At 42.6% G+C, this 26,982-nt stretch overlaps 1 protein-coding gene across 1 annotated transcript in view; it reads right to left on the bottom strand.

Annotated features, from left to right (window-relative positions):
* Positions 1-5,238: 5,238 nt before the first annotated feature.
* The window catches only part of MTHFD1 (methylenetetrahydrofolate dehydrogenase, cyclohydrolase and formyltetrahydrofolate synthetase 1), a 60,114-nt gene continuing 38,370 nt past the window's right edge, over positions 5,239-26,982 (bottom strand). The window contains exons 17-28 of the mRNA XM_018556593.1: positions 21,090-21,166; positions 20,373-20,513; positions 19,412-19,480; positions 19,209-19,320; positions 18,987-19,126; positions 17,927-17,968; positions 13,103-13,203; positions 11,680-11,857; positions 9,483-9,590; positions 7,617-7,769; positions 6,117-6,231; positions 5,239-5,265 (exon numbers count right to left, since the gene is read on the bottom strand). Coding sequence (XP_018412095.1) covers positions 6,142-6,231; positions 7,617-7,769; positions 9,483-9,590; positions 11,680-11,857; positions 13,103-13,203; positions 17,927-17,968; positions 18,987-19,126; positions 19,209-19,320; positions 19,412-19,480; positions 20,373-20,513; positions 21,090-21,166 — 1,211 coding nt within the window. The 3' untranslated portion in view covers positions 5,239-5,265; positions 6,117-6,141. The remainder of the gene's footprint in view (positions 5,266-6,116; positions 6,232-7,616; positions 7,770-9,482; positions 9,591-11,679; positions 11,858-13,102; positions 13,204-17,926; positions 17,969-18,986; positions 19,127-19,208; positions 19,321-19,411; positions 19,481-20,372; positions 20,514-21,089; positions 21,167-26,982) is intronic.

Raw genomic sequence — 26,982 nt, 5'->3', positions numbered from 1 at the left:
TCAGAAAATATTTTTAGGAACCGAGCCGGCAGCCTTAGAGCTGCCGACTCTGTTCGTGTAATCTGAGAGCAGCCGAAGGTCGCTGTCGGAATACAAAAAAAAAAACCGGCAGATAGCAGGGGAAGCAATAGCCAGTCTGCTATTGGTGATTTTTTTGGTGAATGCAGTAGTGTGTGTATGGTATGTATGCATGTATGTTTGTGTGTGTGTATGTGTGTATGTATATATATATATATATATATTTATATATATATATATATATACACATACATACATGCAGTATTCCACAGAAGTGAGTACACCTCTCACATTTTTGTAAATATGTTATTATATCATTTCATATGACTACACTGAGGAAATGACACTTTGCTACAATGTAAAGTAGTGAGTGTACAGCTTGTATATCAGTGTACATTTGCTGTCCCCTCAAACTGTGCAAACAAGGGGACACTTTACGTTTCTTCATGTCACAAAGTTGCTTAAAATAGGCCTGATTTATGAATTGATACCTGTAAACAGGGCCGGATTTACTCTCTCTGCTGCCCCAAGACCAGGTTTCTCAATGCACCGCTCTACCCACCAAAAAGGCCCCCACCCATGGAGAATGGCAGAACTGCAGGCTGCATACAAAACAAACGGCGGCTTCCCCGCTGTATATTTAGCTCTGCATGCCTAAAGCAGGGCTGAATGAAGAAAACAACCACCCGCCCGATGCCCGGAACTGCATGTCCCGGACATCGGGAGATAGGAATTTCACACTGCCCCTCTACTCCCTGCTGCCCCGAGGCCGAGCCTTGGTTGGCCTTGTGGGCAATCCGGCCCTGCCTGTAAATACAACTGTTTTTTTAGCTGGACATCCATCGGTAATTATTAATGTGTGCAGGTTTTCCATGATAAGAAAACCAAAAAAGGAAACAAAGGGGTTGATTGTTCAAAGAGCTAGCAATCAGAATTAAAGTATAGTGTCCTAACTGACCTTATGCAGTCTGTCAGCTTTCCCTATCCTTTCTCTACTGCAGCTTCCATTACAGTGATACTATGGCTGCCATGTTTCCCCCCTCCTTTTGCCTGGAGTCACACCTAGACATTGGCATTTTCAGACTTTTTCCAAATGTGTTTTTGAGCATTCTGAGAGCGTTCAGTTTCAGGCATTTGTCTATTTGGCCCAAAAGAAAGCAGTAGCAGCTGTGACATGATGCAAAAATGCCCAAAAACCCATTGTAACACATGTTTTGAGGCACTTCTAAAAATGGCACATGCCATCACTTAGGTTCTTCAGCTGTTTTAGTTCTTCTAATCCGATCAAATTCTATATCTATAGAGACAATTTTATGACTTCTGGAATGCCACTGTGATCCATTATGTCTGAGAATACAGCCTACTGGGAGCGGTGCCATCCCTGCCTAGAATATGGCTGACTTTGCTGCAAGAATATGACAGATGGTCATGCAGTAAAGAATGATTTAGAATAACAATTGTTCGGGTTTAAGAAAAGAAACCAAACTATGGAACAAACAAAGTTAGTGTTTCTTTTATCAATTCCAATTGCATTACACTGCAGGCACCTTTGTTCCTTTCCTTCTCTGGTATTGCAAGTCTTTTAGGTGAAACCTTCCGAATCAACACATCATTAATCACACCACAAAGTCAGAAGCCTCGTATGAACTAATGCTCTGCATGTGTTAATTAGAAAAGCTGGCAGCATCGGAGAGGACGTATAAGCGCTTTTTCCCCAGTATGCAGTGGCTCATTTCTATTCAGCGATAATAGACTTTAAAACAATTTTATCTGTTACATATTAATCTGCTCTGTAGATAATGTATGCAAGTTGGTTTATTCTCCTGCCATCTACAATGTAGATGTTTGTTGTCTGGAGAATAAAATAAGGAAGGTTTGATTATTTAGTCTTCTATTAAAAGGAACCTGTCAGGAAAGAACTATGGGACTTCCTTTTAGTGCCAACCTTGCTTTGTACACGAGATATATAGATGATATTTTAATCATCTGGGATGGAGACAGAGTTACCGTTAATGAATTCATTGCGTACTGCTCCACTAACCCATTTGAGATAAAATACGCACATGTAATAGACGATCATCACCTAGTGTTCTTGGATTTAGAGCTTAGTTACGACAGTGAAGGATGCATCATCTCTAGGACACATTTTTTTTTTTTTAAATAATAAGATTTTATTTCGATTTTGCAATATACAAAAGTACAAAAATACAAGAACACAGGGGAACATGATACAGACACGTCCGGTCATCCACCTAGCCCCATCGTATGCATGTACATGCCATTTCTTAAGGACATGCGCAGTGGGTAGATATGCCTATGCTCTATCGACTAATACTCTGTAGTCGCATGTAGTCTAGTGGGTAAGCGGTCCAGTTTGGAGCCCTGGGACTTCTTACCCCGTTTGGATCCCATTGTGGGTAGCAGGAAGGCCGGTAGTGGCACTTTTTCAGACGATGCCCGGTTCACAGCAGCGGAGCTAAGGACAGACACGTCCAGCCGCGGCCATTGGCAAGCTCCGCCCCCCTCTAGGACACATTTTAAAGCTACGGCAGGTAACTCCTACCTGCATGCTAGGAGCTATCACCACCCCAAGTGGATTCGCAACAACCCTGACGGACAATTTTGTAGAGTGAGGCGAACGTGCACTAAGGATGAGGACTACTTAAAACAAGGGGCAATACTAACAGATACATTTCTACAAAAAGGATATAATAAAAATGACATCACAACTGTTCTAGAGAAACATAAGACTCCACTTCCATCTAGAACAAGAAAAGAACTGAGACATGATCGCCAGGCGTATTTCTGTTCTCAGAAAAATAGTGGTGCGCCATGTATTGAGAAAATCTTTAAGAAGCACTGGATAGTCCTGTTAGAAGATCCCCTACAAAGAGCCCTTCCCAAACAACCAAAAAACATATTTCGTAAACCCTGAGATCTTAAAAGCATTCTAGCACCGAGCAAAATTAGATCTTCGAAACAAGAAAACTCGGACAAAGGGCTGTTCGGTCAGGTAGGCAGTTTTAGATGTGGGGTGGCCAATTGTGGCACTTCTAGCCACATGATGCATAGCAAAAAAGACATAGTGGGCTCAGATGGAAAAATCTTCCCCATTCAACATTTCATTAACTGTGGATCTAGATTTGTCATTTATGGATTGATTTGTCCTTGTGGAAAATTATATGTAGGAAGGACCACAAGGACTCTCAGAACCCAGTTTGGAGAACACAAGAGGAATGTGCTTAATAAATCTGACCACCATTCGGTCCCTAGACACTTCCTTCAGTATCACAGTGAGCTACTACACCAGCAGGGGGCCATCCCTGTGTTGTCCTTGTGTTTGGTATGCCTAGCGTCCTCACTTATTGGTCAAGATCTGATGATTGGCTGTGTCCTTCAATGAACGGAAGAGAAAGGGATCTAATTAGGGCTATAAGCTGGTCTGAAAGACATGCAACATCTGGATAAGTGCAGGGTCTGTTATGCATTATGGTGGTTAGTTAATGTCATCTTCATGACATGTTCATTTTAGCAAACCCTGTTGACATTTAATCGTATGCTGTGTAACTGCCTGGAGCAACTATTGGTTTTCTAATAAAAGAGTCTGACTCTGCTTTCATTCTCACAGTATAAGTAATGGTTTTTATTATGGCTAAATGCCGGCCGTAAGGAATTGCACATTCAGAAAATGTCATGCTGGTGAACAGCAAACCTTTCTTGAGAACAATATGTATTTCAGGGGTAGGCAACCTTACAACACAGGAGGGATCCAAATTTATTGGTCCTCTCCAAAGAATTTCCTGGTAGGGAGGGACCCCAATAGTCCCATGTCCTTTGCTGGGGTGCTTCTGGTTGAGAACAGCAAGCGGTAAGGTATCTAGTCACTGGAATACACTCTCTGTGCATTTTTGAAGCATTGTTTTCAAAACTACCATTTACCCTTTCAACAAAATCATTGTCTTCTTTAGTGTCAGGAGGATAACAGTGCTGCCTTTCCGTCTGCCCATCACTTTCAACAACTTCCTGGATTCCCAATGTTGTGTCTCTTTCCCTGCTGCTTGATGTAATGCAATTTCGATTTCTCAAAACCACATATCCCATGTATGCAATGATGATGTTACATTGTGGGAAGTTTAGATATTGAGTTGTAGTTCAGAAGGCAGGCTCAATTAGAGTGATGGCACAAGGAAGGTCATATTCACAGGGTTGAGTGAAATGGTGTCATTGCATCGGGGAAGTCCATCCTATGAGCATCTTCAATACCTAAGTTTACAAATGTCTAGATGCATATGGTTATTAGGAGTGGGATAGAACTTATGGAAATGTAATATAGAAATATAGATTTATTTTTAGTCTTTGACCATAGATACCCTTTAATAAATGTAAAAGGGCAACCTTTCATGCTCCTGTACTACAGTGCACACCACCTCAGCTAGATAACAGTGTTTTCTGTGTCCTATAGCATGTCCCCAACCTTCACCCTTGTTTGTAGTCTCTGACCATCTCCTCTATTATATCCACAGTTTCTGGCCATCTCATGCAGTATGTCTGTAGCCAATGATCATCTCCTGTAGCATGTCCGCAGCCTCTGACCATCTCCTGTAGTATGTCCGCAGCCTCTGACCATCTCCAGTAGTATGTCCGCAGCCTCTGGCCATCTCCTGAGGTATGTCCGCAGCCTCTGGCCATCTCCTCCAGTATGTCTGCAGCTTCTGACTATCTCCTGTAGCATGTCCGCAGCCTCTGACCATCTCCTGTAGTATGGCTGGAGCCTGTGACTAACTCCTGTAGTATGTCCAGAGCCTCTGACTATCTCCTGTAGCATGTCTGCAGGCTCTGACCATCTTCTGTAGCATGTCTGCAGACTCTGAGCATCTCCTGTAGTATGTCTGCAGACTCCTGTAATATGTCTGCAGACTCTGACCATCTCCTGTAGTATGTCTGCAGCCTTGGACCATCTCCTGTAGCATGTCCACAGTCTTTGACCAACACCTGTAATCTCTGACTGTAGCGTTATATACACTAAATATAATGTTCGGCCCTTTGGTGCGGTCAGTTTAAATAGAAACAACCATAAAGGAAATAAAAAAACAAATCTTTTTGTAAAACATATATTTATTTTCCAGACAGACAGGTTTGCAATGCCCGTGGGAAAGATACCTTAAAATACCTTTTATAGAATAGTAAAGTAAAAAGCTTTTACAGTAGAGTCCATGGCTTGAGAGCCGATCACTCAGCATGAAAACACTGTAAAGTAAGAAGAGACAAAATCAGAAAATGACTTTATTCTGCATTTTCCAGCTATTTCTGTGTTGACATGTAATCACTGTAGGAAGTTCCAGTTACAAGGTCAGTAGCACACAAGTCAACAGAATGGACTAACTGCACATCAAATGTTTTAAAACCAAATTTCAGGATCCTAAAACATTGTTGACTCTGGTTCCTGTCTGCACTTTGCACATCTTTTTTGCCCCTTTACCTACCTGCAAAAGTGTTTTGAAATGGTGATCACATGACCACCGCACTACTTGCAGTCTGCCATCTAGCAATGAGCTGTGGGCAAAACAGAATGGCGCACACACACTGCACACAGCTGTGTACTGCTGCTATGGATCTGCAAATCCCAGCATGCACTGCTGCTTCCCAGCTGCTGGGTGCATGGTGATGTAATATCTGTAAAAAATAAATCAAGGCAACTGGACTTGCTGTATTTTTCTTGAAGATGTTTTGCTGGTCATCCAACTAGCTTTCTCAATTTAGAATTGACAAAGGTAGTCAAATGACCAGTGAAGCATCTTCAAGAAAAATACAGCAAGTCCAGTTGCCTTGATTTATTTTTTACAGATATACCATGGATATACCTGTATGAATAAGAACCTTCAGACACATGGTGATGTAATGTGTATGGGTTTGGCCATGAGCAGTATATGTGGCTACCCGTTACGCCCCTATTGTACGCGGACTGCCTGATTACAACGCCTTATAGATTCAGTCTTCTTAGGTGTCCATGTTTCTCTGAGTACAGTTCATCTGTAGCACTATAGAAAATGATATACTGCATAGAAGGGTAATGGGTCGGTACAGCCCAACAATCTCACCATTTAGTATCCCAGACTTGAGATTTCAGAACAATCCATTTACTTGCTCTGTGTCAGGATCCAGATCAATGTCATAGAAGCACGGCCTAGTTGGGAGCCCGGGCATTGTACTCATCTAGAAAACACGAGCAGAGGGTTAATGTCATTTGCATGTGTTATTGAAGATTTATCGTGCATTCTCGTAAACATTTTTAATCTAATGAACACAAGCTATAATAAAATCAGGTCTTTATTGTGTTATTGCTCCTAGTGATGCCACAAGCCTTCCTTCTTCTATTAGCATATCTACAAACATCTGCACTCAAAAGCATCTCTTAACCCATTGAGCAGATGCGTGAGAAATGAATCACCAACGCAGGTCTGTAGCTTCTGCATCCCTTGGATCCCCTAGTTCTCTCCTCCATGCTGGGAGCTGGTGTTTCATCAGCTCTGGGTCCCCTTCGATCCCTGCTGCTCTCCCTCCGCCTATAGGAAAAGGCAGTGGGGTTCGGAGGGGACACAGAGCCGATTCCCCTGCTGGCGCCCAGTGGGGAGGAAAAAAGCTGTCAGGAGGCTGAGCAGGGTGGTGCGGGATGATCAGCAAAATTGTGAAATATTTGCCGATTGTTCCCTGTAATATTCAAAAATCACTACGATGTTTGTAAAAAACTGAGGACATAGTATTCAGACACTGTGTCCCCAATTATGAATGAACAGGAAATGTTCTACATTACTTCCTGGTCATTCATAATTGTGGACACAGTATCTTTTTACCATCTCCTTGATTTATGAATGAACAGGAAGCCTCTGTAATGAGTGCTCGCTGTTCATTAAGTGATAGGGCTGCAGATAAAGAGATTGAGGACCGTGTCCTCAATCTCTTTTTCTATTTTAAAAGGGAAATATCAGGGGTCTGTTTAGACCTCTGATTTTTCCAAAAATCCCCTAACAGTAAAGTAAAAAAATGAATAAATAAAAAATAAATAAAATGATTAAAAAATTATTTAAGAAATCATAAAAAATGAAACAAAGTTGCTTGCGGTACTGCAATGACCTGCGTTCCAGTGCGATTGCAAAAAAATTGTGCCTGCAGTTTTATTCTGAAGTAAAAATTATCGCCCAACTAATTGATTATGAAAATAATTGTTAGTTGCAGCGCTAAAGTTGACACATTTCCTTACAAAGCTTACCAATGAAATTAAGAAACCCTTCAGTAGTCAGCCTTGTCTGTGGCTGAAATGGACACAGATCAGGAAATGTTAAATTTAAAGGGTTATGCACTAAGCTCTTTCCTTGTATATGTGTTGCTTTCATTAGAGTTGACATTAATAAGTGATGTCCCAGCACTCCATATAGAACTGCTAGAAATATGTCAAAGCTACACAGCCCCTATGACCAGAATATTCTACTGACGAGCATTAATTTAGTTGCCATAGTGACCCTGTACCATGTACATTACCAGCCTTTCAAAGTATCTCAGCTTTTAAAGGTCATATTGACATATAAATATTACCCTCTTACCGTTCCAACTAATGGATATAGAAACCCAGCTCCAATGCTGGCTCTGATGTCACGGATGGGCAAAACAAATCCTTTCGGGGCACCTTTCAGCTCCGGGTTATGGGACAAGGAGAGATGCGTTTTAGCCATGCAGATTGGCAGATTAGAAAAGCCCTTCAGATAGAAGTATAGAAAGCAAGGTTAATAAAAAGGTTAACAATTCTACACATTATCGTAAATCCGGCGAGTGTGCTTTCCTGACCAATCGTTGTTGTTTATCTTGCACGAAGACAGTCTGATTAGCACACAAAAAGACACATTTGCACATTACAAACTTGGTGTCATACCTGACCTCTATTTTCTGTCTCTGGATGGTTGTATTGAAAACATAAGCATTATGGTAGAAGAATGTACAAATTTCAGTTCAAAGCACCTGCACTCGCTTGTTCCTGAGTAAAGTGCCATCAGAATGTTTGTGCAGGCACTCAGAGGTTACCTTGCTGGGCACCTTAGGAGCTCCAAAACCCAAAACATTATTAATCTAGGGAGTTGGGGCTTGTTCCCACCTTCTCCTACCTGGGCTTCATGACTGGCACGTCAATGTGACAAGCTACCTCGATGACAAATCATGAGGCACAGGAGGGTGCAGAGTCAAACAAAGACTTTCTAGTTAAATGTTGTTATTTGCATTTTGGAGCATCCAAGGGTTTGGGGCTTATGGGGTTTCTAGAAAGTAAGCACTGGGTGCCTGTGACAGCATCTTGATGACACTATGCACAGGACAAAAACAGGGTCACTTTAATGCTGAATTCTAGGCAGAGGAAAAAAACAAACCAGAAAAATAGCACCTGTTATGTATTAAGTGAAACAAATCCAATTTATATTTAGTTGCAACTAATGCAAATAATTAAATTTGTTTTGGTAGCAGCCCCCTGTGAATCCTTGTACAGCAGCGATTACACTGGGAAAGGGACGGGGCAGAACATGAACCATTAAAATGTCCTGTCCTGCTATCAGAAAGAGAGAAGGGCTTACAAGCCCCCTATGTGATAGCATACTAGTAATGACAGGTAATCTTTAAGGCGACACTAGGGATCTATCAGTCCCCTAGAGTTACCATTTCACTCCAAAGAAGCTATTGGAGTGCAGATTGCATTCCAATAGCTTCTTGCCCTGCTTCTGCAGCCATGACAGCTGAGGGACCGGAAATGATGCAATCGGCATTGCTTCCGGTCCCCTTCTCCGCCGATACCCGTGATGCCAGTCCTGGCCCCGCAACATGGGCAGCGGAGCCTGTGAAAGCAAGGCAGGGGGGTGCGCACTACACTGACCCCTGGAAGCGGTTTGGTGGCAGCTCAGTCGCCAGAATCGCTTCCAGTGTAAAGCCGACAGAGGGCTTTACACATGTACACAGAGTCCCGGTGGTTATAGCCGCCGGGAGTCTGTTTGAAAGGGATCCGCTACCAGCAAAAGGGTTAAAGGGATAAAACATGGTGAAATGTGCATGTATTGCAGAGTGGTACTGCATTTCTAAAAAAAATTTGCCCTAACGTACACTTAAGTGTCATAAAACCTATGATTCCATTCAAAAGATATACGCTGAAAACTAATAAGTGCCAGTTGTAATTTTGAAGACTGGTGACCTAGCTACTGAGATTCAATACAGGTGAAACTCGAATAATTAGAATATCGTGCAAAGTTCATTTACAGTCCTAAGAAAGCACATAAGTTGTAACGTTAATGATAGATCTGCATTGTGTATTAGAAAGAAACCTTTAAAATTTTATTCTGAGTTTAATACAACAGAAATATAAGTGCTTCCTAAATCTTATGAAGTACCCCCGGAGGCACAAGTAATACTGGTGGAGAGACTGTGCTCGCACTTACCTGCTTAGTGTATAAATCAGCCTTTTTCTGTGCCTCAGGGAGAAGCTCAATATCATCAGCACCATATATCTTCTGTGCAATTATCCTGATCTTATCAGCAATAGGAAGCTAGGAAGAAAAACACATTAATGTGACTCAACTCCGTCTGTTATTCATGTAACAAGAAAAGTGCATTTCTAGTGAGCACATAGGTTGAGTTATAGCTACAGCGTTTTCTTTAAAGGATAAATGTGCTTTTTGTATACTTATCCTTCTCAAAGTGTTTTTTTTTTCTAGCAGAACACAAACCTAAACTGCTCCTCCCCAATGTTGTTTGCTGTTCCGGGCTCCGCACAGCAACTCTTCAGTATCTCTGAAGAGTGCACTTATCCTTTAAAGCGTATTTCCACGTTTGCAGCCCAATTAGGATAACAACTATTTATACTTGTTACATGTTCCCATTAACATAGCATTACTTAGAGTAGTATTAAGGTCTGGGGTTTTTTTACCTTAATGCATTCTCTGTATTAGGGAAAAAACAGCCCAGGACCTTTTTTTACCCCAGTCCTCCCCAGTTTCCCCCACACTTACCTCTTAGCTGCACTCACCCCCGCCGCCGGTCCCGAAGTGATCCTCCGTACCCTGAACTTCCGGGTTGCGGGGGAGGATACTGATGGCAGAAGGAGCCTTAGGCTCCTTCTGTCATCAAAGAAGGAAGGGGCGTGGCCTGCCACAGGGCTGTGTGTGTCTATGGACGCACACAGCCGCTGCGGGGACGAGTGCCTCCATTAGAACGATGGTGGCATCCGTGCAGGGTGCGGGGGGAAGAGCATGGCGGGGACACACTAGAAAACGAGGAAAGAAGTACTTAAAAAAAAAAAAATTGGGCTTTAATATCACTTAAAAATTTTTTTTACTTGCTCTTTTCTAAAAACTCCAAAACTGAGGTTTTTCCCTGCTATGTAATGTTAAAGGGTAAGTTCACTTTCCCAAGTGAATTTGGGAAAATGGAATTGCCCCCTCCAAACACCCCCAATACTTACCTTTGCTGTTGTAAGAAAATGACACGAAATATGATTTTTTTATGTCATATTCTTTTTCTCGAAGCATAGGGTGGAAAAGTCCAATAATAGATGATTGTTTCCGTTGTTGCATAAAGTTCAGAATGTGTTTAATTTAAAGTTACAAAATATTACAGATATGGTATATCTTACAGAATGAGTCTATAAGATGCTTGATGATTACAAAATATAGTATATCTTACAGCAGAAATCTATAAGATGCTTAAGAAACGTGTCTTTAGTTAGTAAGTAAAAATAGTCCTAACAGGTGTCTGTCTATTCAATGTGAGTGTGGGTGTGTCTGTGTGATGCTGTGCGTGTGTGTGTGTCTGTAGTGTGAATGAGTGTGTGAGTGTGTGTGTGTGTGAATGTGTCCCTTGAAGGATCATCCCTCATCCTTTTATCCATGCTTTTACTTTAAAATAACCTATGTGATGTTTACCTTAAAAGTCTTTATGATTAGCATAAGGGAGTGCCATACTCTAGTAGCTGAGTCATGTGTTCTCCTTGTATCCCATTTTGGGCATCGTAGTCTTCTTTGAACATTCCCAACAACTGTTTCAACTATACTTAGGTCTGCCTGTCAGGCTTACTGATTGATTACCAATTCTAAACTAAAAATCAGCAGCACCAGTCAAACGGCATCTCCAAACTTGGATAGATTAAAATATAGAAAATCAATCATCATTTAAGGTTCACACATACATATTTCAATACATCTGGTTTTATGGTTTTAACAGCTGTTCTTTTAAATAGTAATATCTAGATTTGCAAAAGTATTTGGTGATTCCAAAGTGGATTTATATCCTTTGTGGCTATTGAGGAATTATTTGCATGAACGTTTTTGTGTCCTGAGTTCAGCTATGTGGGTGTCCCACCGCAATCCTGACCAGTAAGGCCCTTGTGAAACTGGGTGCTGAAATGACTGCGGATGGTGGCGCTGTAATCCAAGTTATTGAGTATGTCACCAGCACACTGAGGAGCTTAGTTCAAAACGCCTTTATTGACATTTAAACATTATGGTCAAACAAACAGCAATGTTTTGGGACCATGAAAGGCCCCTTCATTAGGCATAATATCATGTCTGATGAAGGGGGTGGTATACCACCTGAGGTCACTGACCAGAAACAAAATCAACAGACAGCAATTGACCTTACCTCCAAATCGTAAAGTAGTTTAAACTCGCTAGGCGATACTGATGCTGTCTGTACGGCCTTAGCCAGATCCATGGCACCCTTACCACCTTCTGCCCAGTGAGTGCACTTTACAGCATCAAACGCTCCAGCTCCCTTGGCAAGACAACAGAGCAGCTCCAGCTCAGCGGGTGTGTCTGTTCTGTGTGTAAAAATATGATAACAATATAAATAATACAGAAAATGATAAACTTCATATCCTTAGAAAGATTTATTAAAAGAAACAAACTTTTTTTCTTACAATCCTGTTGCCTGCTAGTCGGTGGCACGGAGGGGCTTTATGCTGTGCCGACCACATATATATGTGTACAGTCGACGTCACTGTCTTGTGCTGGGAGCTCACTCAATTGCCTTCTCCCAACGTTGTGACCGAGATGTCATCGACAGCTCCCTGTCACTGTTTACAATTGGGAGCTGGTGGAATGGGCTCCTGGTCCTGACTACTGTGACAGCCAATGACAGCGATCAAATGGTCTGGAAGCCCAGCAAACATCTCCAGTGTGAACAACCCCTTAAAGGGGTGGCAGCAAGAGGTTAACGAGAGATCTTTTAAAAAAAAAATTATTATTACAATCTCAGTGGTAAGGCTTATGTACACTCATTCTACTCCTATCAGCTTTTACTCACACATGGTCCCCCGCTGTGTGAAGCTAAGCCTAAAGCCGGGTAAACATGTATCCAATATTGGCTGGTTCCTGATGAACTAGCCAAAATTTTCACAGTGGGCGCTGCTGGCGGCACCCGGCATTCCTCGAACAGCTGATTAAGGAAGCAGGTTGGAAAATTCTCGGACATGTCAGCTACAAGCTCCGTTTGGGTATTCTGACAGCGGCCTATCTGCCAATCCCAATTATAGCAACAGAAGCTCAGAACTGCAACATGCAACAGACCTGAAACCATTCATTGGTAAATGTGATAAACCCTTGCATGACCAGGGGTCATTAAAACGGAGATGCCCAGACCAAATTTAGTAGTGGCAGTAGGCATTGGTTAATTTGACCATAACTCTAATTTGCTTACCTAAATTTTTCTTTTGCTGTATCCTAAGGACATATACGGCTTTTCTTTGACACACTGTTTTAATAAATGTCCCGCTTATGTTTTTATTACACAACTGGCAATGTTTAGAAAGTCAGTGCTTCTGCAGAGTTTTTCTTTTGGAGCTCCAGCGGCTTCATAATGCATTGAAGGTAAAGAACAAACATCATATGGTGCCTGATATTAGGATGCAGCATTGCCAAGATTATTTTTACCACCGTACAGGGTTCCTTCAATCATGGCTATTTAATCAGCTTATTTTCTCTATACAGTGAAGCTACAAAGATCGATTCCAGAGCGCTGACATCAAATGTACATTAAAAATAATGAACCGAAAAAGCCTTCTTACTTGAAAACATTGACGGCAACCACCACGGGGACACCAAACATGACGGCATTCTGGATTTGCTTAGTAAGATTACTACAGCCTTTCTCCAGCAGCTCCAAATTCTGCAGACAGAAACGTGACAATAATAATATATCGCAAGCCTTCTCAGTGGAATTTTCCATAAAACACAAATCGGTGGGAAAAAAAGGACATGAGCCACCTTTAAAGAGAACTGGTCACCAATGGTCTTTCATAAAACAGAATAGTCAGTAAGTATAAAACCTAACAGAATGTGTGTATCATAAAAAATGTCCTTGCTTTCATCTTTTTTTATATTCTTTAGATGCATCTCAGTGTTATATCTAGTTATGAGGCTGGGCTTGGTGTGAACCCAGTTTGGCCAAGCCCATTCAAAGCTGTGACTGCCAACCCTTCCTCCTGACCTAATCAGTTGCAGAAAGGGGTATTTCCCGTTCCACAGCTACACATTACAAAGTGGTGTGGAATACCCTTGCTGTCACTGATTGGGTCGGGAGGAACGTGTGTCAGTCACAGTGTTGAGTGGGCTTGGGCGAACTGGGTTCACACCAAGCCCAGTCTTAACTTTACTGATCTCCTGCAACCACTTGCACTCCAGCAATGGCTGCATGGCATTTCCAGTAGGGCTGCAACAACGAATCGATGATGAGAATAGTTGGCAACTATTCTCATCATCCATTATTTCATTGGGGAAGGGGAGAGAAAAAGAGGGAGGGAATCAAAGGGCGAGAGAGCGAGATATTTTTTTTTATACAACCAATCGATTAGTTGAAAAAATAATCAGGCAACTAATCGATTATGAAAATAATCTTCAGCTGCAGCCCTAATTTCAAGGATGGTTTTTCTGATGGTGACTACAGTGGACCATGTCTGTTTAATGTGCATCAGTACAACCACTTGTAGTCTCCTTTGGGGGATTAAGTGACAGGGGGGCACTGCAAGCAAATAGCTGGGAGACCAGGGCAGATTGTTGTCACTGTATAACAGGAAATGTCTGAACAAGGACCTTCAAGGCATGGCGGATGCAGTTACTTTACTCCTAACCAATATTTATTCCAAGCCAGTAAATTTGTTTGGAACTAGAGACCGCATACAGAAAAATAGGGAAGGAGATTTCCTTGTTTTTAATTCTGCCAAGGTGGTGGAGCACAAGAGAGAGGCGCAGAACAAACGACACAAAGCAGGAGTTTGCACAACTAAGTTTTGGACACTTGCGTACGTGTGAAGAATGCCAAGTTTTCCAGGTGCTAGAAATCTTTAACACGTTTTGAAAAGTATATTTATGACAATAGACACCCTTTTTTATCTAAAATGCACATTATTCTTCATCTGCAGCAAGGTCTGTCTGCCGTCATACTCAAGCTGACAAAGACAAAATTACCGGCAAGACTTCGGATGCACAAACAATAACTGACTAGTTTGTGTACAGGATCATTTATCAATATTTAAAAAAGCAAAAGACTCACTGCTCCAATTCCACCAGACTGCAGACCAATACAGACATCAGGTGCAGGCTGTAGTGTGCTCCCACTCATCAAACAATATCTCTCCAATCAAATCCAACTTTATTGTTATAAATTCCACGCAAAGTTTAAAATACAAGGTATACACCACCACCATAGTATCCCTCCCACGTGTTTCACCACCTGGGCTTAATCATAGAGGTGGACCTTGGTTTTGTGCGGCTGATTGGAGAGATACAGGATCATTTATCATTATATTTATCCAATTTCTGTCTCCAACAAGAGAAATAATACTGAAATGTCTACATATTTAGGGGTATAGAGAAAAAAAAGGAGAGGGAAATGTCTTCTGCAAGCTTTGTACAAAGGAGTCTGCTTTGCACTCTACTGTATTCACTGATCAATGGATGGAGCTCCGTGCCCAGAGCTGTCAACCTCTTTCTATGAGCCTAGGCAGTCATGGACACATCCCTGGGCAGTCCTCCAGACTAAGGGCCCGTTCACACCACATCAGATCATCTCCAGACCAGACCAGATTGTTTCCGGACCCAAAATGCATCCTAATGTATCCCTACGCTATTTCTGGCCTCACAGTGGGCGCAGTCCATTCCAGAAAAATACTACATGTCTAATTTTTTCTGGTCTGGAAACACATACAAACACACTGGACCGCACCTGAAAGCCCATTTTAAGCTGAAAAATAAAAACAGCTCAGGAACGCGGCAAAATCGCTGTAATAACGTGACAAAACGCAATGCACCGCGTTCCAGAACAGTCAGAAACATTAAAGGCTGAGAAATTCTGGTCTACACAGCAGTATGGGTACTGAAACAGAATCAATCCAATGGTATGTGAGATGCAATGCAGAGCTCTCTGGTCCCATACCAGTATCTCTATCAGTCTTAACACAGTACAGATCAGTACAAAGAGATATATGAACCATTCATTTCCAGCAAGGTCCCTGCTTAATTCAATATGCATCATTAGTACTATAATTATTCTCATGGTCAGATAATATTATATCTGGCACTGAAAGCTTAAAGGGAGTTAAAAAAATAATTTTCTTATTCCTCGCTCTTCTATAGGACTTTCCGGTTTATGGGCGGGCCCTCACCATCCTCAAGGACAATGCGGGGTATTGGCCCTACATTGAACTTGATGATACTTGATGACATCATTGTTTGACTTCCTAGCCAGCTGGCTGCTAAACTGATTCCTGAAGCCTTGCTCCCCCACCGCTCTGGCGGTATAAGGTCCTGTGAGTCATCATGTATTACACTGTATTGGACGTAAGGACGCTGAGGGATATTCCATCGCTGGAGCGGAGCAGGAGACAGGCTCCAGGGTCCATTCTAGCAACTTCGAGGTTCAGGTAAGTATATCTTTATTACTTTCATCCCTAGATGGAAACGAGCACATAACCCTTACAGTGCAGGGGTATCACGCTGCAAGGGTTAAGAATATTTATGAACATTTTCATTTAAAAATATTTATGCCTGGAGTTCTTCTTTAAGTATCCTTTCACTCAGGGAGCAATATCTTTTTGGGATGGGATCTTTTTTCTCCTCTTTTTGGACCAGAGGCATGGGACCAATTACAATGTGTATCAGTAATGTTGGGTTTAGTGTGGTATTTTTGAAGCGGCTGGTTTCGTTTTGAGATTTTTTCTTTTGTTATTGTGTTTGTCGGAAAAACAGTTCTCTCTAAATAAAATATGGATTAATAAAATATTTATTATTATTATTTTTCGGACAAAAAAAAGAAAAACACAATCCGGCCCTGGTCAGTTATAAATGGCAGAGATTTTTTAAATCAAACTTCATTGCAAAGTCCTAACTGCTACCACTTGTATAGGATGGATTCACTTCCTACTTCCTCAGTGGGGGGTCTACCGGGTATAATCACATGATCAAGTGTCGTAATAACAGACCTAATTATATTTTTTTTCATTCAACTTGCACTCTGAGCGGAAAAAAATATATAACAGATTCATCCATCCAGGCTAAGCAGTGTGGATGGATGAATCTCCCACTGGGCTACTGTATTCTGACAGCCCATTGTCACTATCAACAAGAACCGGCTAAAATTTGCTCAGTGTACGGCAAGCTTTACCATTGGGAACAGCAGTGAGCCAATAACATGAAATACAATACAATAGATCTGTATGTCAACAGAGTACAAAACACTCACACGCAAAGAAACCATGTTTGAATTTTTTGCCACTTTTTGAAAATCGTAGGAGGCTGCAGATTAATCTAGCAAGATAACTTTTATTAAAAATAAATTACAATAAGTTAATGTAGCATTGATATATGTCATTTCTTTTAACGAAAGTAGAGCTACCCTTTAAGGACCTTTAGGCCCCTTTCACATCTAGCGACTTAATGCGCGATTTCGCCGTGCGACATCGCGAGAAGTCGCCGGCTAATGATAGTCAATGGAGCTGTCTTAGCTGCATGTCGCGGTTGCAAGTCGCTTCTACAGGACCCTTTTTTCGGCGGATTTTGCTTTTTTTCTATGGAGCCCGACGGAGAAGGTCGCGCTACCGTCGCTGGAAAGTCGCGCTATCCCGGACGCTGCAAAGGTATGTCGCTACATGTGAATGGGGCCTTAAGGGACACTAAACTCGGGTTAAATTCTAGAAATGCATTCAAGTAACCTATTAACAAAAATATATCTTATTTGTGTATCACTTGGCTCTAGATCTTCAAATCATCTCTGAATTAATTCTGACGCTGTCCTTCCTTCTGGAGGGTGGCTACTTTTGTTCCCCATGGTCCCTGTGTGTATTGTAAACTAGTCACCGCTCCAAGCTCACTCCCAGAATGGACTACAATCTCAATACAAATTAGTAAACTAAACGTGACTGAAATTGTAGCCCATCACAGGAGTGGTGGCTACTTTACAACACACACAGGGACCATGGGGAACAAAAGTAGCCACCGTCCAGAAGGAAGGACCGTGTCAGCACCAATTCAGAGATGATTTGAGGATCTACAGCCGAGTGATACACAAACAAGATACATTTTTGTTAATAATTAAGCTACTTGAATGCATTTTTAAGATTTAACTCCTGAGTCACTTTAAAAAGCCCTAGGTTTGCAACACCTGAAGTACAGCAAGGAACGGACAAGGAATTACGGTACAGCCTGTTAAGGGATGGTTAATGCTTCATTCATCCGCATGAAACTGATTTGAATACAGCTCTTGTATCAGGGCAAACATAATGGAACAGCTGGAATGCTATTTAGCGCTGAATGCAAGAGAATGACTAAAACCTTTGCTGGTCTATTTATAGAGAATGAATGGAGCACCATAAAAAAACATGTACTTATTAGCTCACCTCTTCAGTATACTCCTTAGGTAGAGGAACACCAGCGGTGACCTGAGTGAAAGACACACTTAAATGTCAGTGTATTGAGTTATCTGCCATCTGTTGCCTTCATGCAATAACAATAAGTATTCTATCCATTTTGTAACCTAAAATTTTGCATTTTGCTTTTTAAATCCTCTTGTACTTTGTCCTATAACACCTAAGGTGGGCTGAAGACTAGGACATTAAAGGGCATTTCCATTTTACATACAAAGCCTCCTTTTTCTTTGCACTACTCTGGGTAATTCATGGCATTCATGGATCCCCACCTTCCATAGTTCCTTTTGTGAACTATAGACTGAATTCTTAGATACTTTGTGGCCATATTGAAGTGCCAGATGCCATGAGCAGGAAGCAAAGTGGGCACAATCTAAAATTACAGCTTTAAAAAAAAAAAAAAAGCTGCAAAGGAGGGTTACCCCTCTGGGTATTACATGGACAGGAATAATATTAGACCCAAAAAGCTCATTCGGACACAAAGGGAACTGACAACTACTGTTTCTGCTGTAGGCCACTGGGCCTCTTCCCATGCATATACTGTACGTCACATTCTCCTCTTATTCTAATTGAAAGTATGTACTCCAGCAGGATGAGTGGAGTGCAGACCTTCTATTGGAATGAATGGAGATCGCAGCACACGTACTCGAGAAAACCCAAACCCTGCGGTGAAGAATCTCAAAAAGAGACCATGTGGCACTAAGCACACAGCAAAGATCCCGGGCAAACCATGGACAGGCAAGTATATCACTTTCAAGGGCTGTTGCGGATAGGCATTGCAGCCCAATAAACATATTAAGTGCACTAAAAGTGGACTAACATTTTAATTGTGCACACTGGCTGACAATTTATTCAATGTACAATTTTACGACAAGCGGCTTCGTCCAATCTTTGATCGTCCAGCCACTTATGTAGTTCTGTTAAAATGCATGCCGGGTACAAAGGGACGAGTCTACAGTATATGTAAATGATCTATAATGTCTAATTCCTATGAAACGTCAAAGCCCTTTTCACATGAGAGTGTAACACTTACAGTTGGGCCTCCTCCATGCATTTTTAAAGCTCGGACTGTAGCCACCAAAACCACCACGCGGGGGCACAGGCCAGAATATCTGCACTTGATATTGAAAAATTTTTCCATGCCAATGTCTGCTCCAAAGCCGGCTTCTGTCACTGCAAACACAAAGTTACACAGAGATGATTATGAACCTGCAATCAATCGGACAATCGTCTACTGTATGTAAAGGCAACCTACCTACAAATCCATCTGGACCAACCAGCTTCAGGGCAATTTTATCAGCCAGTATGGAGGAGTTTCCGTGAGCAATGTTAGCAAAAGGTCCGGCATGAACAAACACAGGATTTCCCTGGAAAGGAGAACATGACCATGAAAAGGGTTTCGTCAGAGAAGGAAAAAGCCAACTCAATAGAGTAAAATGTCACAATGGCAGGACTTACCTCTAATGTCTGCATCAGGTTTGGCTTTATGGCATCTTTCATCAGTACAGCCAGAGCACCACTCACTCCCTGGGAAAAATGAACAGGCCACTTATTTACTTGCCGTATTATATATATATTTTTTAAAAGCATGACCACTAAAAAACTGATGTTGGAGAAATAATTTACCGGACTCTCATGCATTCTCTTTTTGAGATCTGTTCGCTTAATTCTCAGGTCTAAACACCTGCTCTGGTCATTATAAGGGGTTCCCACTCTCCCCCCTTAAATTTATATAAGAGAGTAGTAAAGAAGGAGGGTCTAATACACACAAAAATGGGAAAGAATACCCAAAACGTCCAGGTGGACAGGAACAGAGTTGGAATCATGAGAAATCCCACTGATACAGTATTCAAGTCATAAAATAAGACAGGAGCTGACTCAATCCACTAGGTTTCACCAAAACTTGTTTGATTTTTCTTAAATGAAGCCGCCAAAAAGTGACACTTCAGTCCCCCCCCTGGATTTTGGCGAGTCATTGGCCTCATATAGTAGAGAGATTTCCTGACATCTACGTTTGTGAGACAGGATGCCAGTATAGCTACTTATATATGCTGACATGAACCCCAAAGTCTATATAATAAATTATTCAGTTACAGAAATGCTGTTAATAAAATCTCCCTTTGTTCCTGCCTCATTTACCAACAGAAAACTGAATGTAGAATACACCTACATCGAAATTATTATTATTATATAGGATTTATATAGCGCCAATAGTTTGCACAGCGCTTTACAATATAAGGAAGACATTACAGTCACAATACAATTCAAGACAAGATGGTAAGGAGGGCCCTGCCCCTGACATATTAATTAATAGCCGTAAAAAGTCTGATACATGGCATAGAGATGAATGTAGAACTTTAAAAAGAAAAAGCAAAGTCAAGTCCTTCAATTAAATAACCAAAAGAGTGATGTGTCTTACCAAGTCCTCTGTGGTAACTGGATGTCCTTGTTTGCTGGTGGCCACCACCATCTTGCCCAGGCGTTCCCTCATGTCACTTAAAGAATTTGTAAGGGCCAAAACAGCCATAATTTCACTGGCTACGGCGATGTCAAACTGAGCCTGCATATAAGGGTGAGCAGAAACCATAAAAATAAAAAAGTAAAGAGATACGAATATACATATACACATAATATTTAAAGATAAAAATGTATTTGAAACTCTTCAACATGATTGCTTTTACTTTAAGGGGTGGTTAACAGTAGATTAGTGTGATGCCAGCCACAGTATTATCACAGCCTGTGCTTTATGAATGGCAGAGTACAAATGGGGCAGAGACAAGACACCATCACTGGTGTTGGAATTACATCTATCCCTGCCCTCGTGTGACAGCACCAGGTGCCTGAGCAGCCAAGCGATGGTGTTATCATGTGGTAGGGAGGAAAGTGATGCCCTTGCTATCCCATAGCTGGAAGTCTAGGGGTTTTCCCTCAACTTCTGATGATTTGAGAGATAAGGGAAGGTATGTGCTGCCACTGTTATTTAAGTTATGGGAAAATCTACTATATAGCTAGAACAAAAGATGATATGTCTGCCTCATTATTGTTTGAGAGAAAAACCCCAAATGACACATTTAACTACCAAGATTGAATAAAAACAGACCGTCTACATAGGTTAGTTGACACTAAGATACATTACCGTACGAGTAAAACCCTTTTCTGTTGGGGCTTGGCCAATTGTAATCTTTCTTAGGAATCGATCATTTGTGTCCATTACTGTAAATAAAGAAAAAAAAGGCCATCTATATTATTTGTATATACACAACATAATATATCCAATGCACGTGTGTTGTCAATCTCTAACAAGGTGGTATGATTAAGATCAATATTAAACATCTCATCCTCCAGCTACCCACCAGCAACACTTGATTCACTGTATTTCAGCCATTAGCTACACATGTGGCAATAAATGTAGTGAAAAATATAGCAAAGTTACACACGGATGTTAGATGACTATCATCTGGCACCCGTCATTTTAATGGATCAGATAAAAACTGCACTGTTTATGGCAGGCAAATCAGTGTCACATGCCTTTAAATTGTGTAAGGGAAATCTTTAAAAAGAACATGCTGACTCTGCTAACCAATAAAGTGGAACTGTGTCCCTACAGTAGGCACATTTCAGCTACTTGCTTGCATCCAAATTATTATTTCCACAGCATCCTGCGAACCCCAAAACCTGGGGCACTTTAATATGCAATTCCTGACCAGAGCTCTGGTCTCCTGCCGTTCCCGTACCTTCCTATTGGCCATTGAATCTGGCCCTGGCATCTGGTAGCCTTCAGGAGGATGTTCTTCCCAGTCTGTTGAGCGGTAGCCAATCAGAATGGCTCCAGCATGAATGATCGATGCAACAGCCTTTGCAGCTCTTTTAACTGTAATGCTGGCCATTAGCAGCATTGATGTCTCATGATTGTTTTAATCAGTTGGATGTTTGAAATGAACACTTGTTGCAATGCAAACACTCAATTTACCTGAATCAATGTGATCACTTCTAATGTAAAAAGGGACTCCAGGAGCCCTTCTTATGCCAGATCCGTGCTCTCCCCAACTTCCGGGGCCTGGTGAAACGCTCGGGTGAACATAGAGTTGCCGCCTTCGCAGACGACTTGATCTTTTTCATCTCTGACCCTTGCTCATCCCTCCCGACTCTTTTGCGGGAGTTGGACCGTTATGCCTCCTTCTCAAACTTTAAGATAAATTTCTCTAAATCATCGGCCTTAAATATTTCCCTTCCTCGAGCGGACTTAGAGCTCTTGCAGTCATCCTTTCCGTTCACTTGGGCGACAGATGCCCTACCCTACCTAGGCACCAATATCGCGGCGGACCCAACAAGACTGTACGAGCTCAATTTTGCACCCCTACTTCAGAAGACCAAGCAAGACCTGTTGTCTTGGCACCTCCTATTGCTCTCTTGGTTTGGCCGCTGTAACGCCATCAAAATGACGACTCTACCAAGAATCCTCTACCTGTTTCAGGCCCTCCCGATCCGCATCCCACCGATTTTCTTTCGTCGAATGCGCCAGATGCTCACGGCTTTTCTATGGTCCCACGCGCCCCCCAGAATCCGCTATAGCACGATAACCCTTCCCAAAAACAGAGGTGGAATTGGCCTTCCGGACTTGGCCAAATACCACAAGGCGACCCATCTTGCCCGAGTATGGGATTGGTGCTGCCACCGGAAAACCAAGCAGTGGGTAAGCATGGAGGAGGAAGACACTAGTTCGGCCTTGGCTGGACTTCCCTGGCTATCTTCACCCATGCCGTCCTCTACTCGCTTGCACCCCACTATCGCACCCACACTCTTGATATCCAGAGCAATCTTTAGTTCCACCGACATCTCTCCCTTCCCCTCGCCGCGGATCCCGGTGCTGGGCGACCCAGACTTTCCTCCTGGTGCTGAGAACCCTCGCCTGTGTCTCCTTCGGGAGGCCAATAAGTTTAGGCTGTGCGACCTACATCTCGCCGGCCGGTGGCTATCAGTGGGAGAACTTAGAGGCTTGACAGACCCTCCTCTTGATCTATGGGGTGATACTCAATTGCGACACTTCCTACTCTCTATACCCCGACACCAGCAGATAACCAGGTTGATGACCCCCTTCGAACAGGTTTGGAAGGACGAGATGCCCACCCGTCATGCCATATCCCTTCTGTACTCCTCACTGATCTCCCCTCCCCCAGACTCATACCCGGAATTTGTGGCCAAATGGGAGAGAGACTTGAACATCACCTTCACATCGGCCCAAAAAGACCGCGTACTACATTTGGCCCACCACACTTCTATGGCCTCCAAGACACAAGAACTGGGATACAAAATAGTTTCCCGGTGGTACAGAGTTCCCACAGTCCTTCATGCCATATACCCCCAGGTCCCATCCACATGCTGGAGATGCCAGAGTGCTCCGGGCACGATGCTACACATATTTTGGTCCTGCCCTCGTTCTGGAGGGGGGTGATCGCCACCATGAAGGACCTGGTAATGGTGGACTTGGCGGACAACCCTGCTGCCTGCTTGCTACATCTGACCCATATGTCCACTGGGAAGTACAAGCGGTCCTTGTCTCGACATCTCCTGAATGCGGCCCGCTCCTGCATACCTCTGTTGTGGAAGCAGTCTTGCTGCCCAACCCTCAAGATGTGGTTCTCCAAGATTGATGAGACGTGTCTCATGGAAGACCTGACTTCTTCGATACGGAACACTGAGGAACTCTTCAGATCCACCTGGAGGCCCTGGACCGCATTTCAGGGTTCAGATGCCTACCAACAAGTTATGACCTTAGTACCCCCCAGAACCCAAATGGGGACGCCGACCCCACACGTTTGACGCGCTATTCTGCTCCACCCGGCCTATCTGAACTCCCACCCTGCTGCTCTTCTTCTAATATACTTTTACTCCCATGCTCCCTCCTTTACCCTACCCCCTCCCGTTCCTTTAGATACTGAACACGGCAGGCCTCTAGTTCACATGAAACCACATATGCGACACAACTGACACATACAAGAGATGGAGTGCTCTAGCCTTGAGTTTTGCTCTCTTGCTATACACCATACTAAGCTCACGTTACACATGGCGCATGCTTTTAAATGTCATATAGATTGCAGTAGATGCACCAGATGTGCCTATGGTAGATATGTGTCGGACGTACTATTGGAACTGAGCAGCTCTGCTATGTGATGTCATGATAACTTCACTGTGACTGAAGTTCACCCTCTACCTCTGATGTCTGCAGATCATGGTATAGCGCTCCTGGGGCTATGCCTCTATGTACCATTGTACCCTGTTTTTCTTTATGCAATAAAGCTGATTTTTTTAAAAAAAAGGGACTCCAGAGCACTGTCTGTGACTGATAAAAGTGCGGTAATAAGTCTCTCCTAAAGCCTTTCCCGATCATAAAATATTCATGAGATTGCCACTCATATTGCAAGTATATAATTTGCCCTTCTTGTAGCAGGTGAATTCTACATTTGAGGCTTTCTTTTCAAACCTCCTGCTATTTATAATCGGCAATGACAAAAATCCAGCTCTCTGGGTAAAATAACAAAGACAAAGCCAAATCTGCCATCTGTTTACCACCTTCAGTGATTTCACAAAGAGACTAATAGCTGACTGGCAGTGCCCATTTACTCAACGTCAGGTGTGATTGCTTGCTGTGTGACTCTTGAAGCCAATTCAAACAAAGATGTGCCCCCCCACCCACCGAAAACAAAATGCAGGTTCTGTCACATGGAAATAAATTGCTGTTAGTTGTAGTGATAGTAGCAAAACATAAATATATCTGTGGTCAGAAATAAATTGGAGTTCTTCCTTCAATTGCTTAAGGCTGGGTTCACACCTAGGCGTATCTAATATGCGCGTTTGTCGCTCGTTTTTACCGCGATTTGCGGTAAAATAAAACGTGCGACAAACGCGTGTTTCCGAGGGCTACTTGGCTGTATCCCAATGGAAACGCGCGACAAAAACGCCCCAAAGAAGCTCCTGTACTTCTTTGGGCGTAGGGCATTTTGTAGCGCGTTCATACGGCCTGTAATACGCCCAGGTGTGAACCATACCCATAGGAAATAATGGGATTTCGGTATTTGAGCGTTCTGCAGAGCGTTCGAACGCGCTACAAAACTCCCAGGTGTGGACCAGGCCTAATAGGCATGGCCTTTAATGAAATACTATGCCAGAGTGCTGAAAGTTTATCATTGGTGGAGTCCGTACAGGACTGCTAGAACCATAGGCAGATGCTGGAGGGCTCAGGGAGTACCATAGGCAGCATGCTGCAGAGCTCAGGGAGAACCATAGGCAGGATGCAGCAGGTCTTAGGGAGAACCATAGGCAGGATGCTGCAGGGCACGGGGAGAACCATAGGCAGAATGCTGCAGGGCTCAGGGAAGAACCATAGGCAGAATGCTGCAGGGCTGAGGGAGAACTAAAGGCAGGATGCAGCAGGGCTCATGAACATGTATAGGTAGAATGCTGCAGGGCTCAGTGAGTACCATAGTTAAGATGCTGCAGGGCTCAGGAACAAGTATAGGCAGAATTGTGCAGGGTTTAAGGAGAACCACAGACAAGATTCTGTAGGGCTCAGGGATCTTACTCTAATGTCAACTACCCCAGGGATCTTGTCTGGGCTTTTAGCAGACATTCCGGTGAACACAGTTCAGTCTAGATGCTGGCAGTGTAGCAGGCTGAGACATGCAATAATTTTAGAGGTTACAGGCGAAGCTCAGACACTGCAAATGATGTTATGTTAATACACAACTGAGCAAAGTTTAGGAAGCACAGCTTAAGAGCCTGATTATTTGTGACTGTGATGAAAAAAGGAACCCTGTAACTACTACTACTGTAGCTAAAGTGATTAAAGTTATCTCAACCTGAGTTCACTATATTCCCCTGCAGACAGGATTCAGAGATCACTTCATAGGACTCTGAAGCATGTGCTGTCTAACTTCCTTTCTCTCTCTGATTCTCAGTGAAGATTTCTTTTAAGACCTTCTGTAAAAGAAAAAAAAAGACCTGCACTGGGGTGTATTTGGGAATGCCTCTCCTGCATCACAAACAGGGGTTCACAGATCACCAAGAACAGGGAGAGGCAATGCTTGCTTAAAAGTAGTGAGCAGGTAGATTGTGCTCCCTGCATGGATCTCAAGGATTCAATACGTGCATTGACTGCAGTGTACCTCCAAGTAGCTGTGAGACTACAGCTTGTGAATGGACATCTAAGCAATGTTTTATGACTGCACAGGAGGCTCTGAAGAGTTACGTGTTTGGCAACTAGAGTAGATAACTGGTATCAGCCTCTTGCAATCCACTATACAGCAGCACTCAGACTGGGACAAGACTGCAGGCCAATCAAATGTGCTGCATGCAAATGTGTTGCCAAGAAACATGCTCATAGGAGAAGAAAGCAAAGTGAGAAGAGAGGTGACGTTATCAATCTGCTGCTGCTCTTTCACTGCCAGCCAACAGGCTAGGAGTGGATAAAGGACACTACTCTAGCGCTGTCATGGACTGCTATGCTGCTCTGGACTTGATGGACAGAAATACAAATCCTACAAATCCAGAGCTATTAGACGAGGCTACTAAATTTAAACATGTTCACATTGGAGGTGAGAAGATTAAGGGGGGATATGATTTCCATGTACAAGATGTTCAATGGTGGCAGCAACATTAGCGACAAACTATTTAAAATGAACTCTATTACACCTAAAATTGGTGGAAAAAAATTCCAGCACAAGGGGCGAAGTGGGTTCTTAACAGTTAGAGTGGTTAGGGTCTGGAACTCACTCCCACAGGCAGTGATTTCAGCTAAGAATGTGGAATTGTTCAAGAAACTTTTGGACGATTTCCTAAGGGACCGTAATATACAGGGGTACAGGTACTCCTAAGAATGAGATCCTATAGGTTGCACTTGATGGACTAATGTCTTTATTCAACCTCAAATACTATGTAATATACTATGTAATATACTATGGCAGGTAAAACATTTCTCAAATATACATTATATTTACAGTATGTATTTAGCATACTGAGCATACTAAGTCATT

Source organism: Nanorana parkeri, unplaced genomic scaffold, assembly GCF_000935625.1.
Source record: "Nanorana parkeri isolate BGI_ZX_2015 unplaced genomic scaffold, ASM93562v1 scaffold12, whole genome shotgun sequence".
NCBI lineage: Eukaryota > Metazoa > Chordata > Amphibia > Anura > Dicroglossidae > Nanorana > Nanorana parkeri.
Note: the sequence above shows the minus strand (reverse complement) of the source record. Positions and strands in the feature narration are given on the sequence as shown.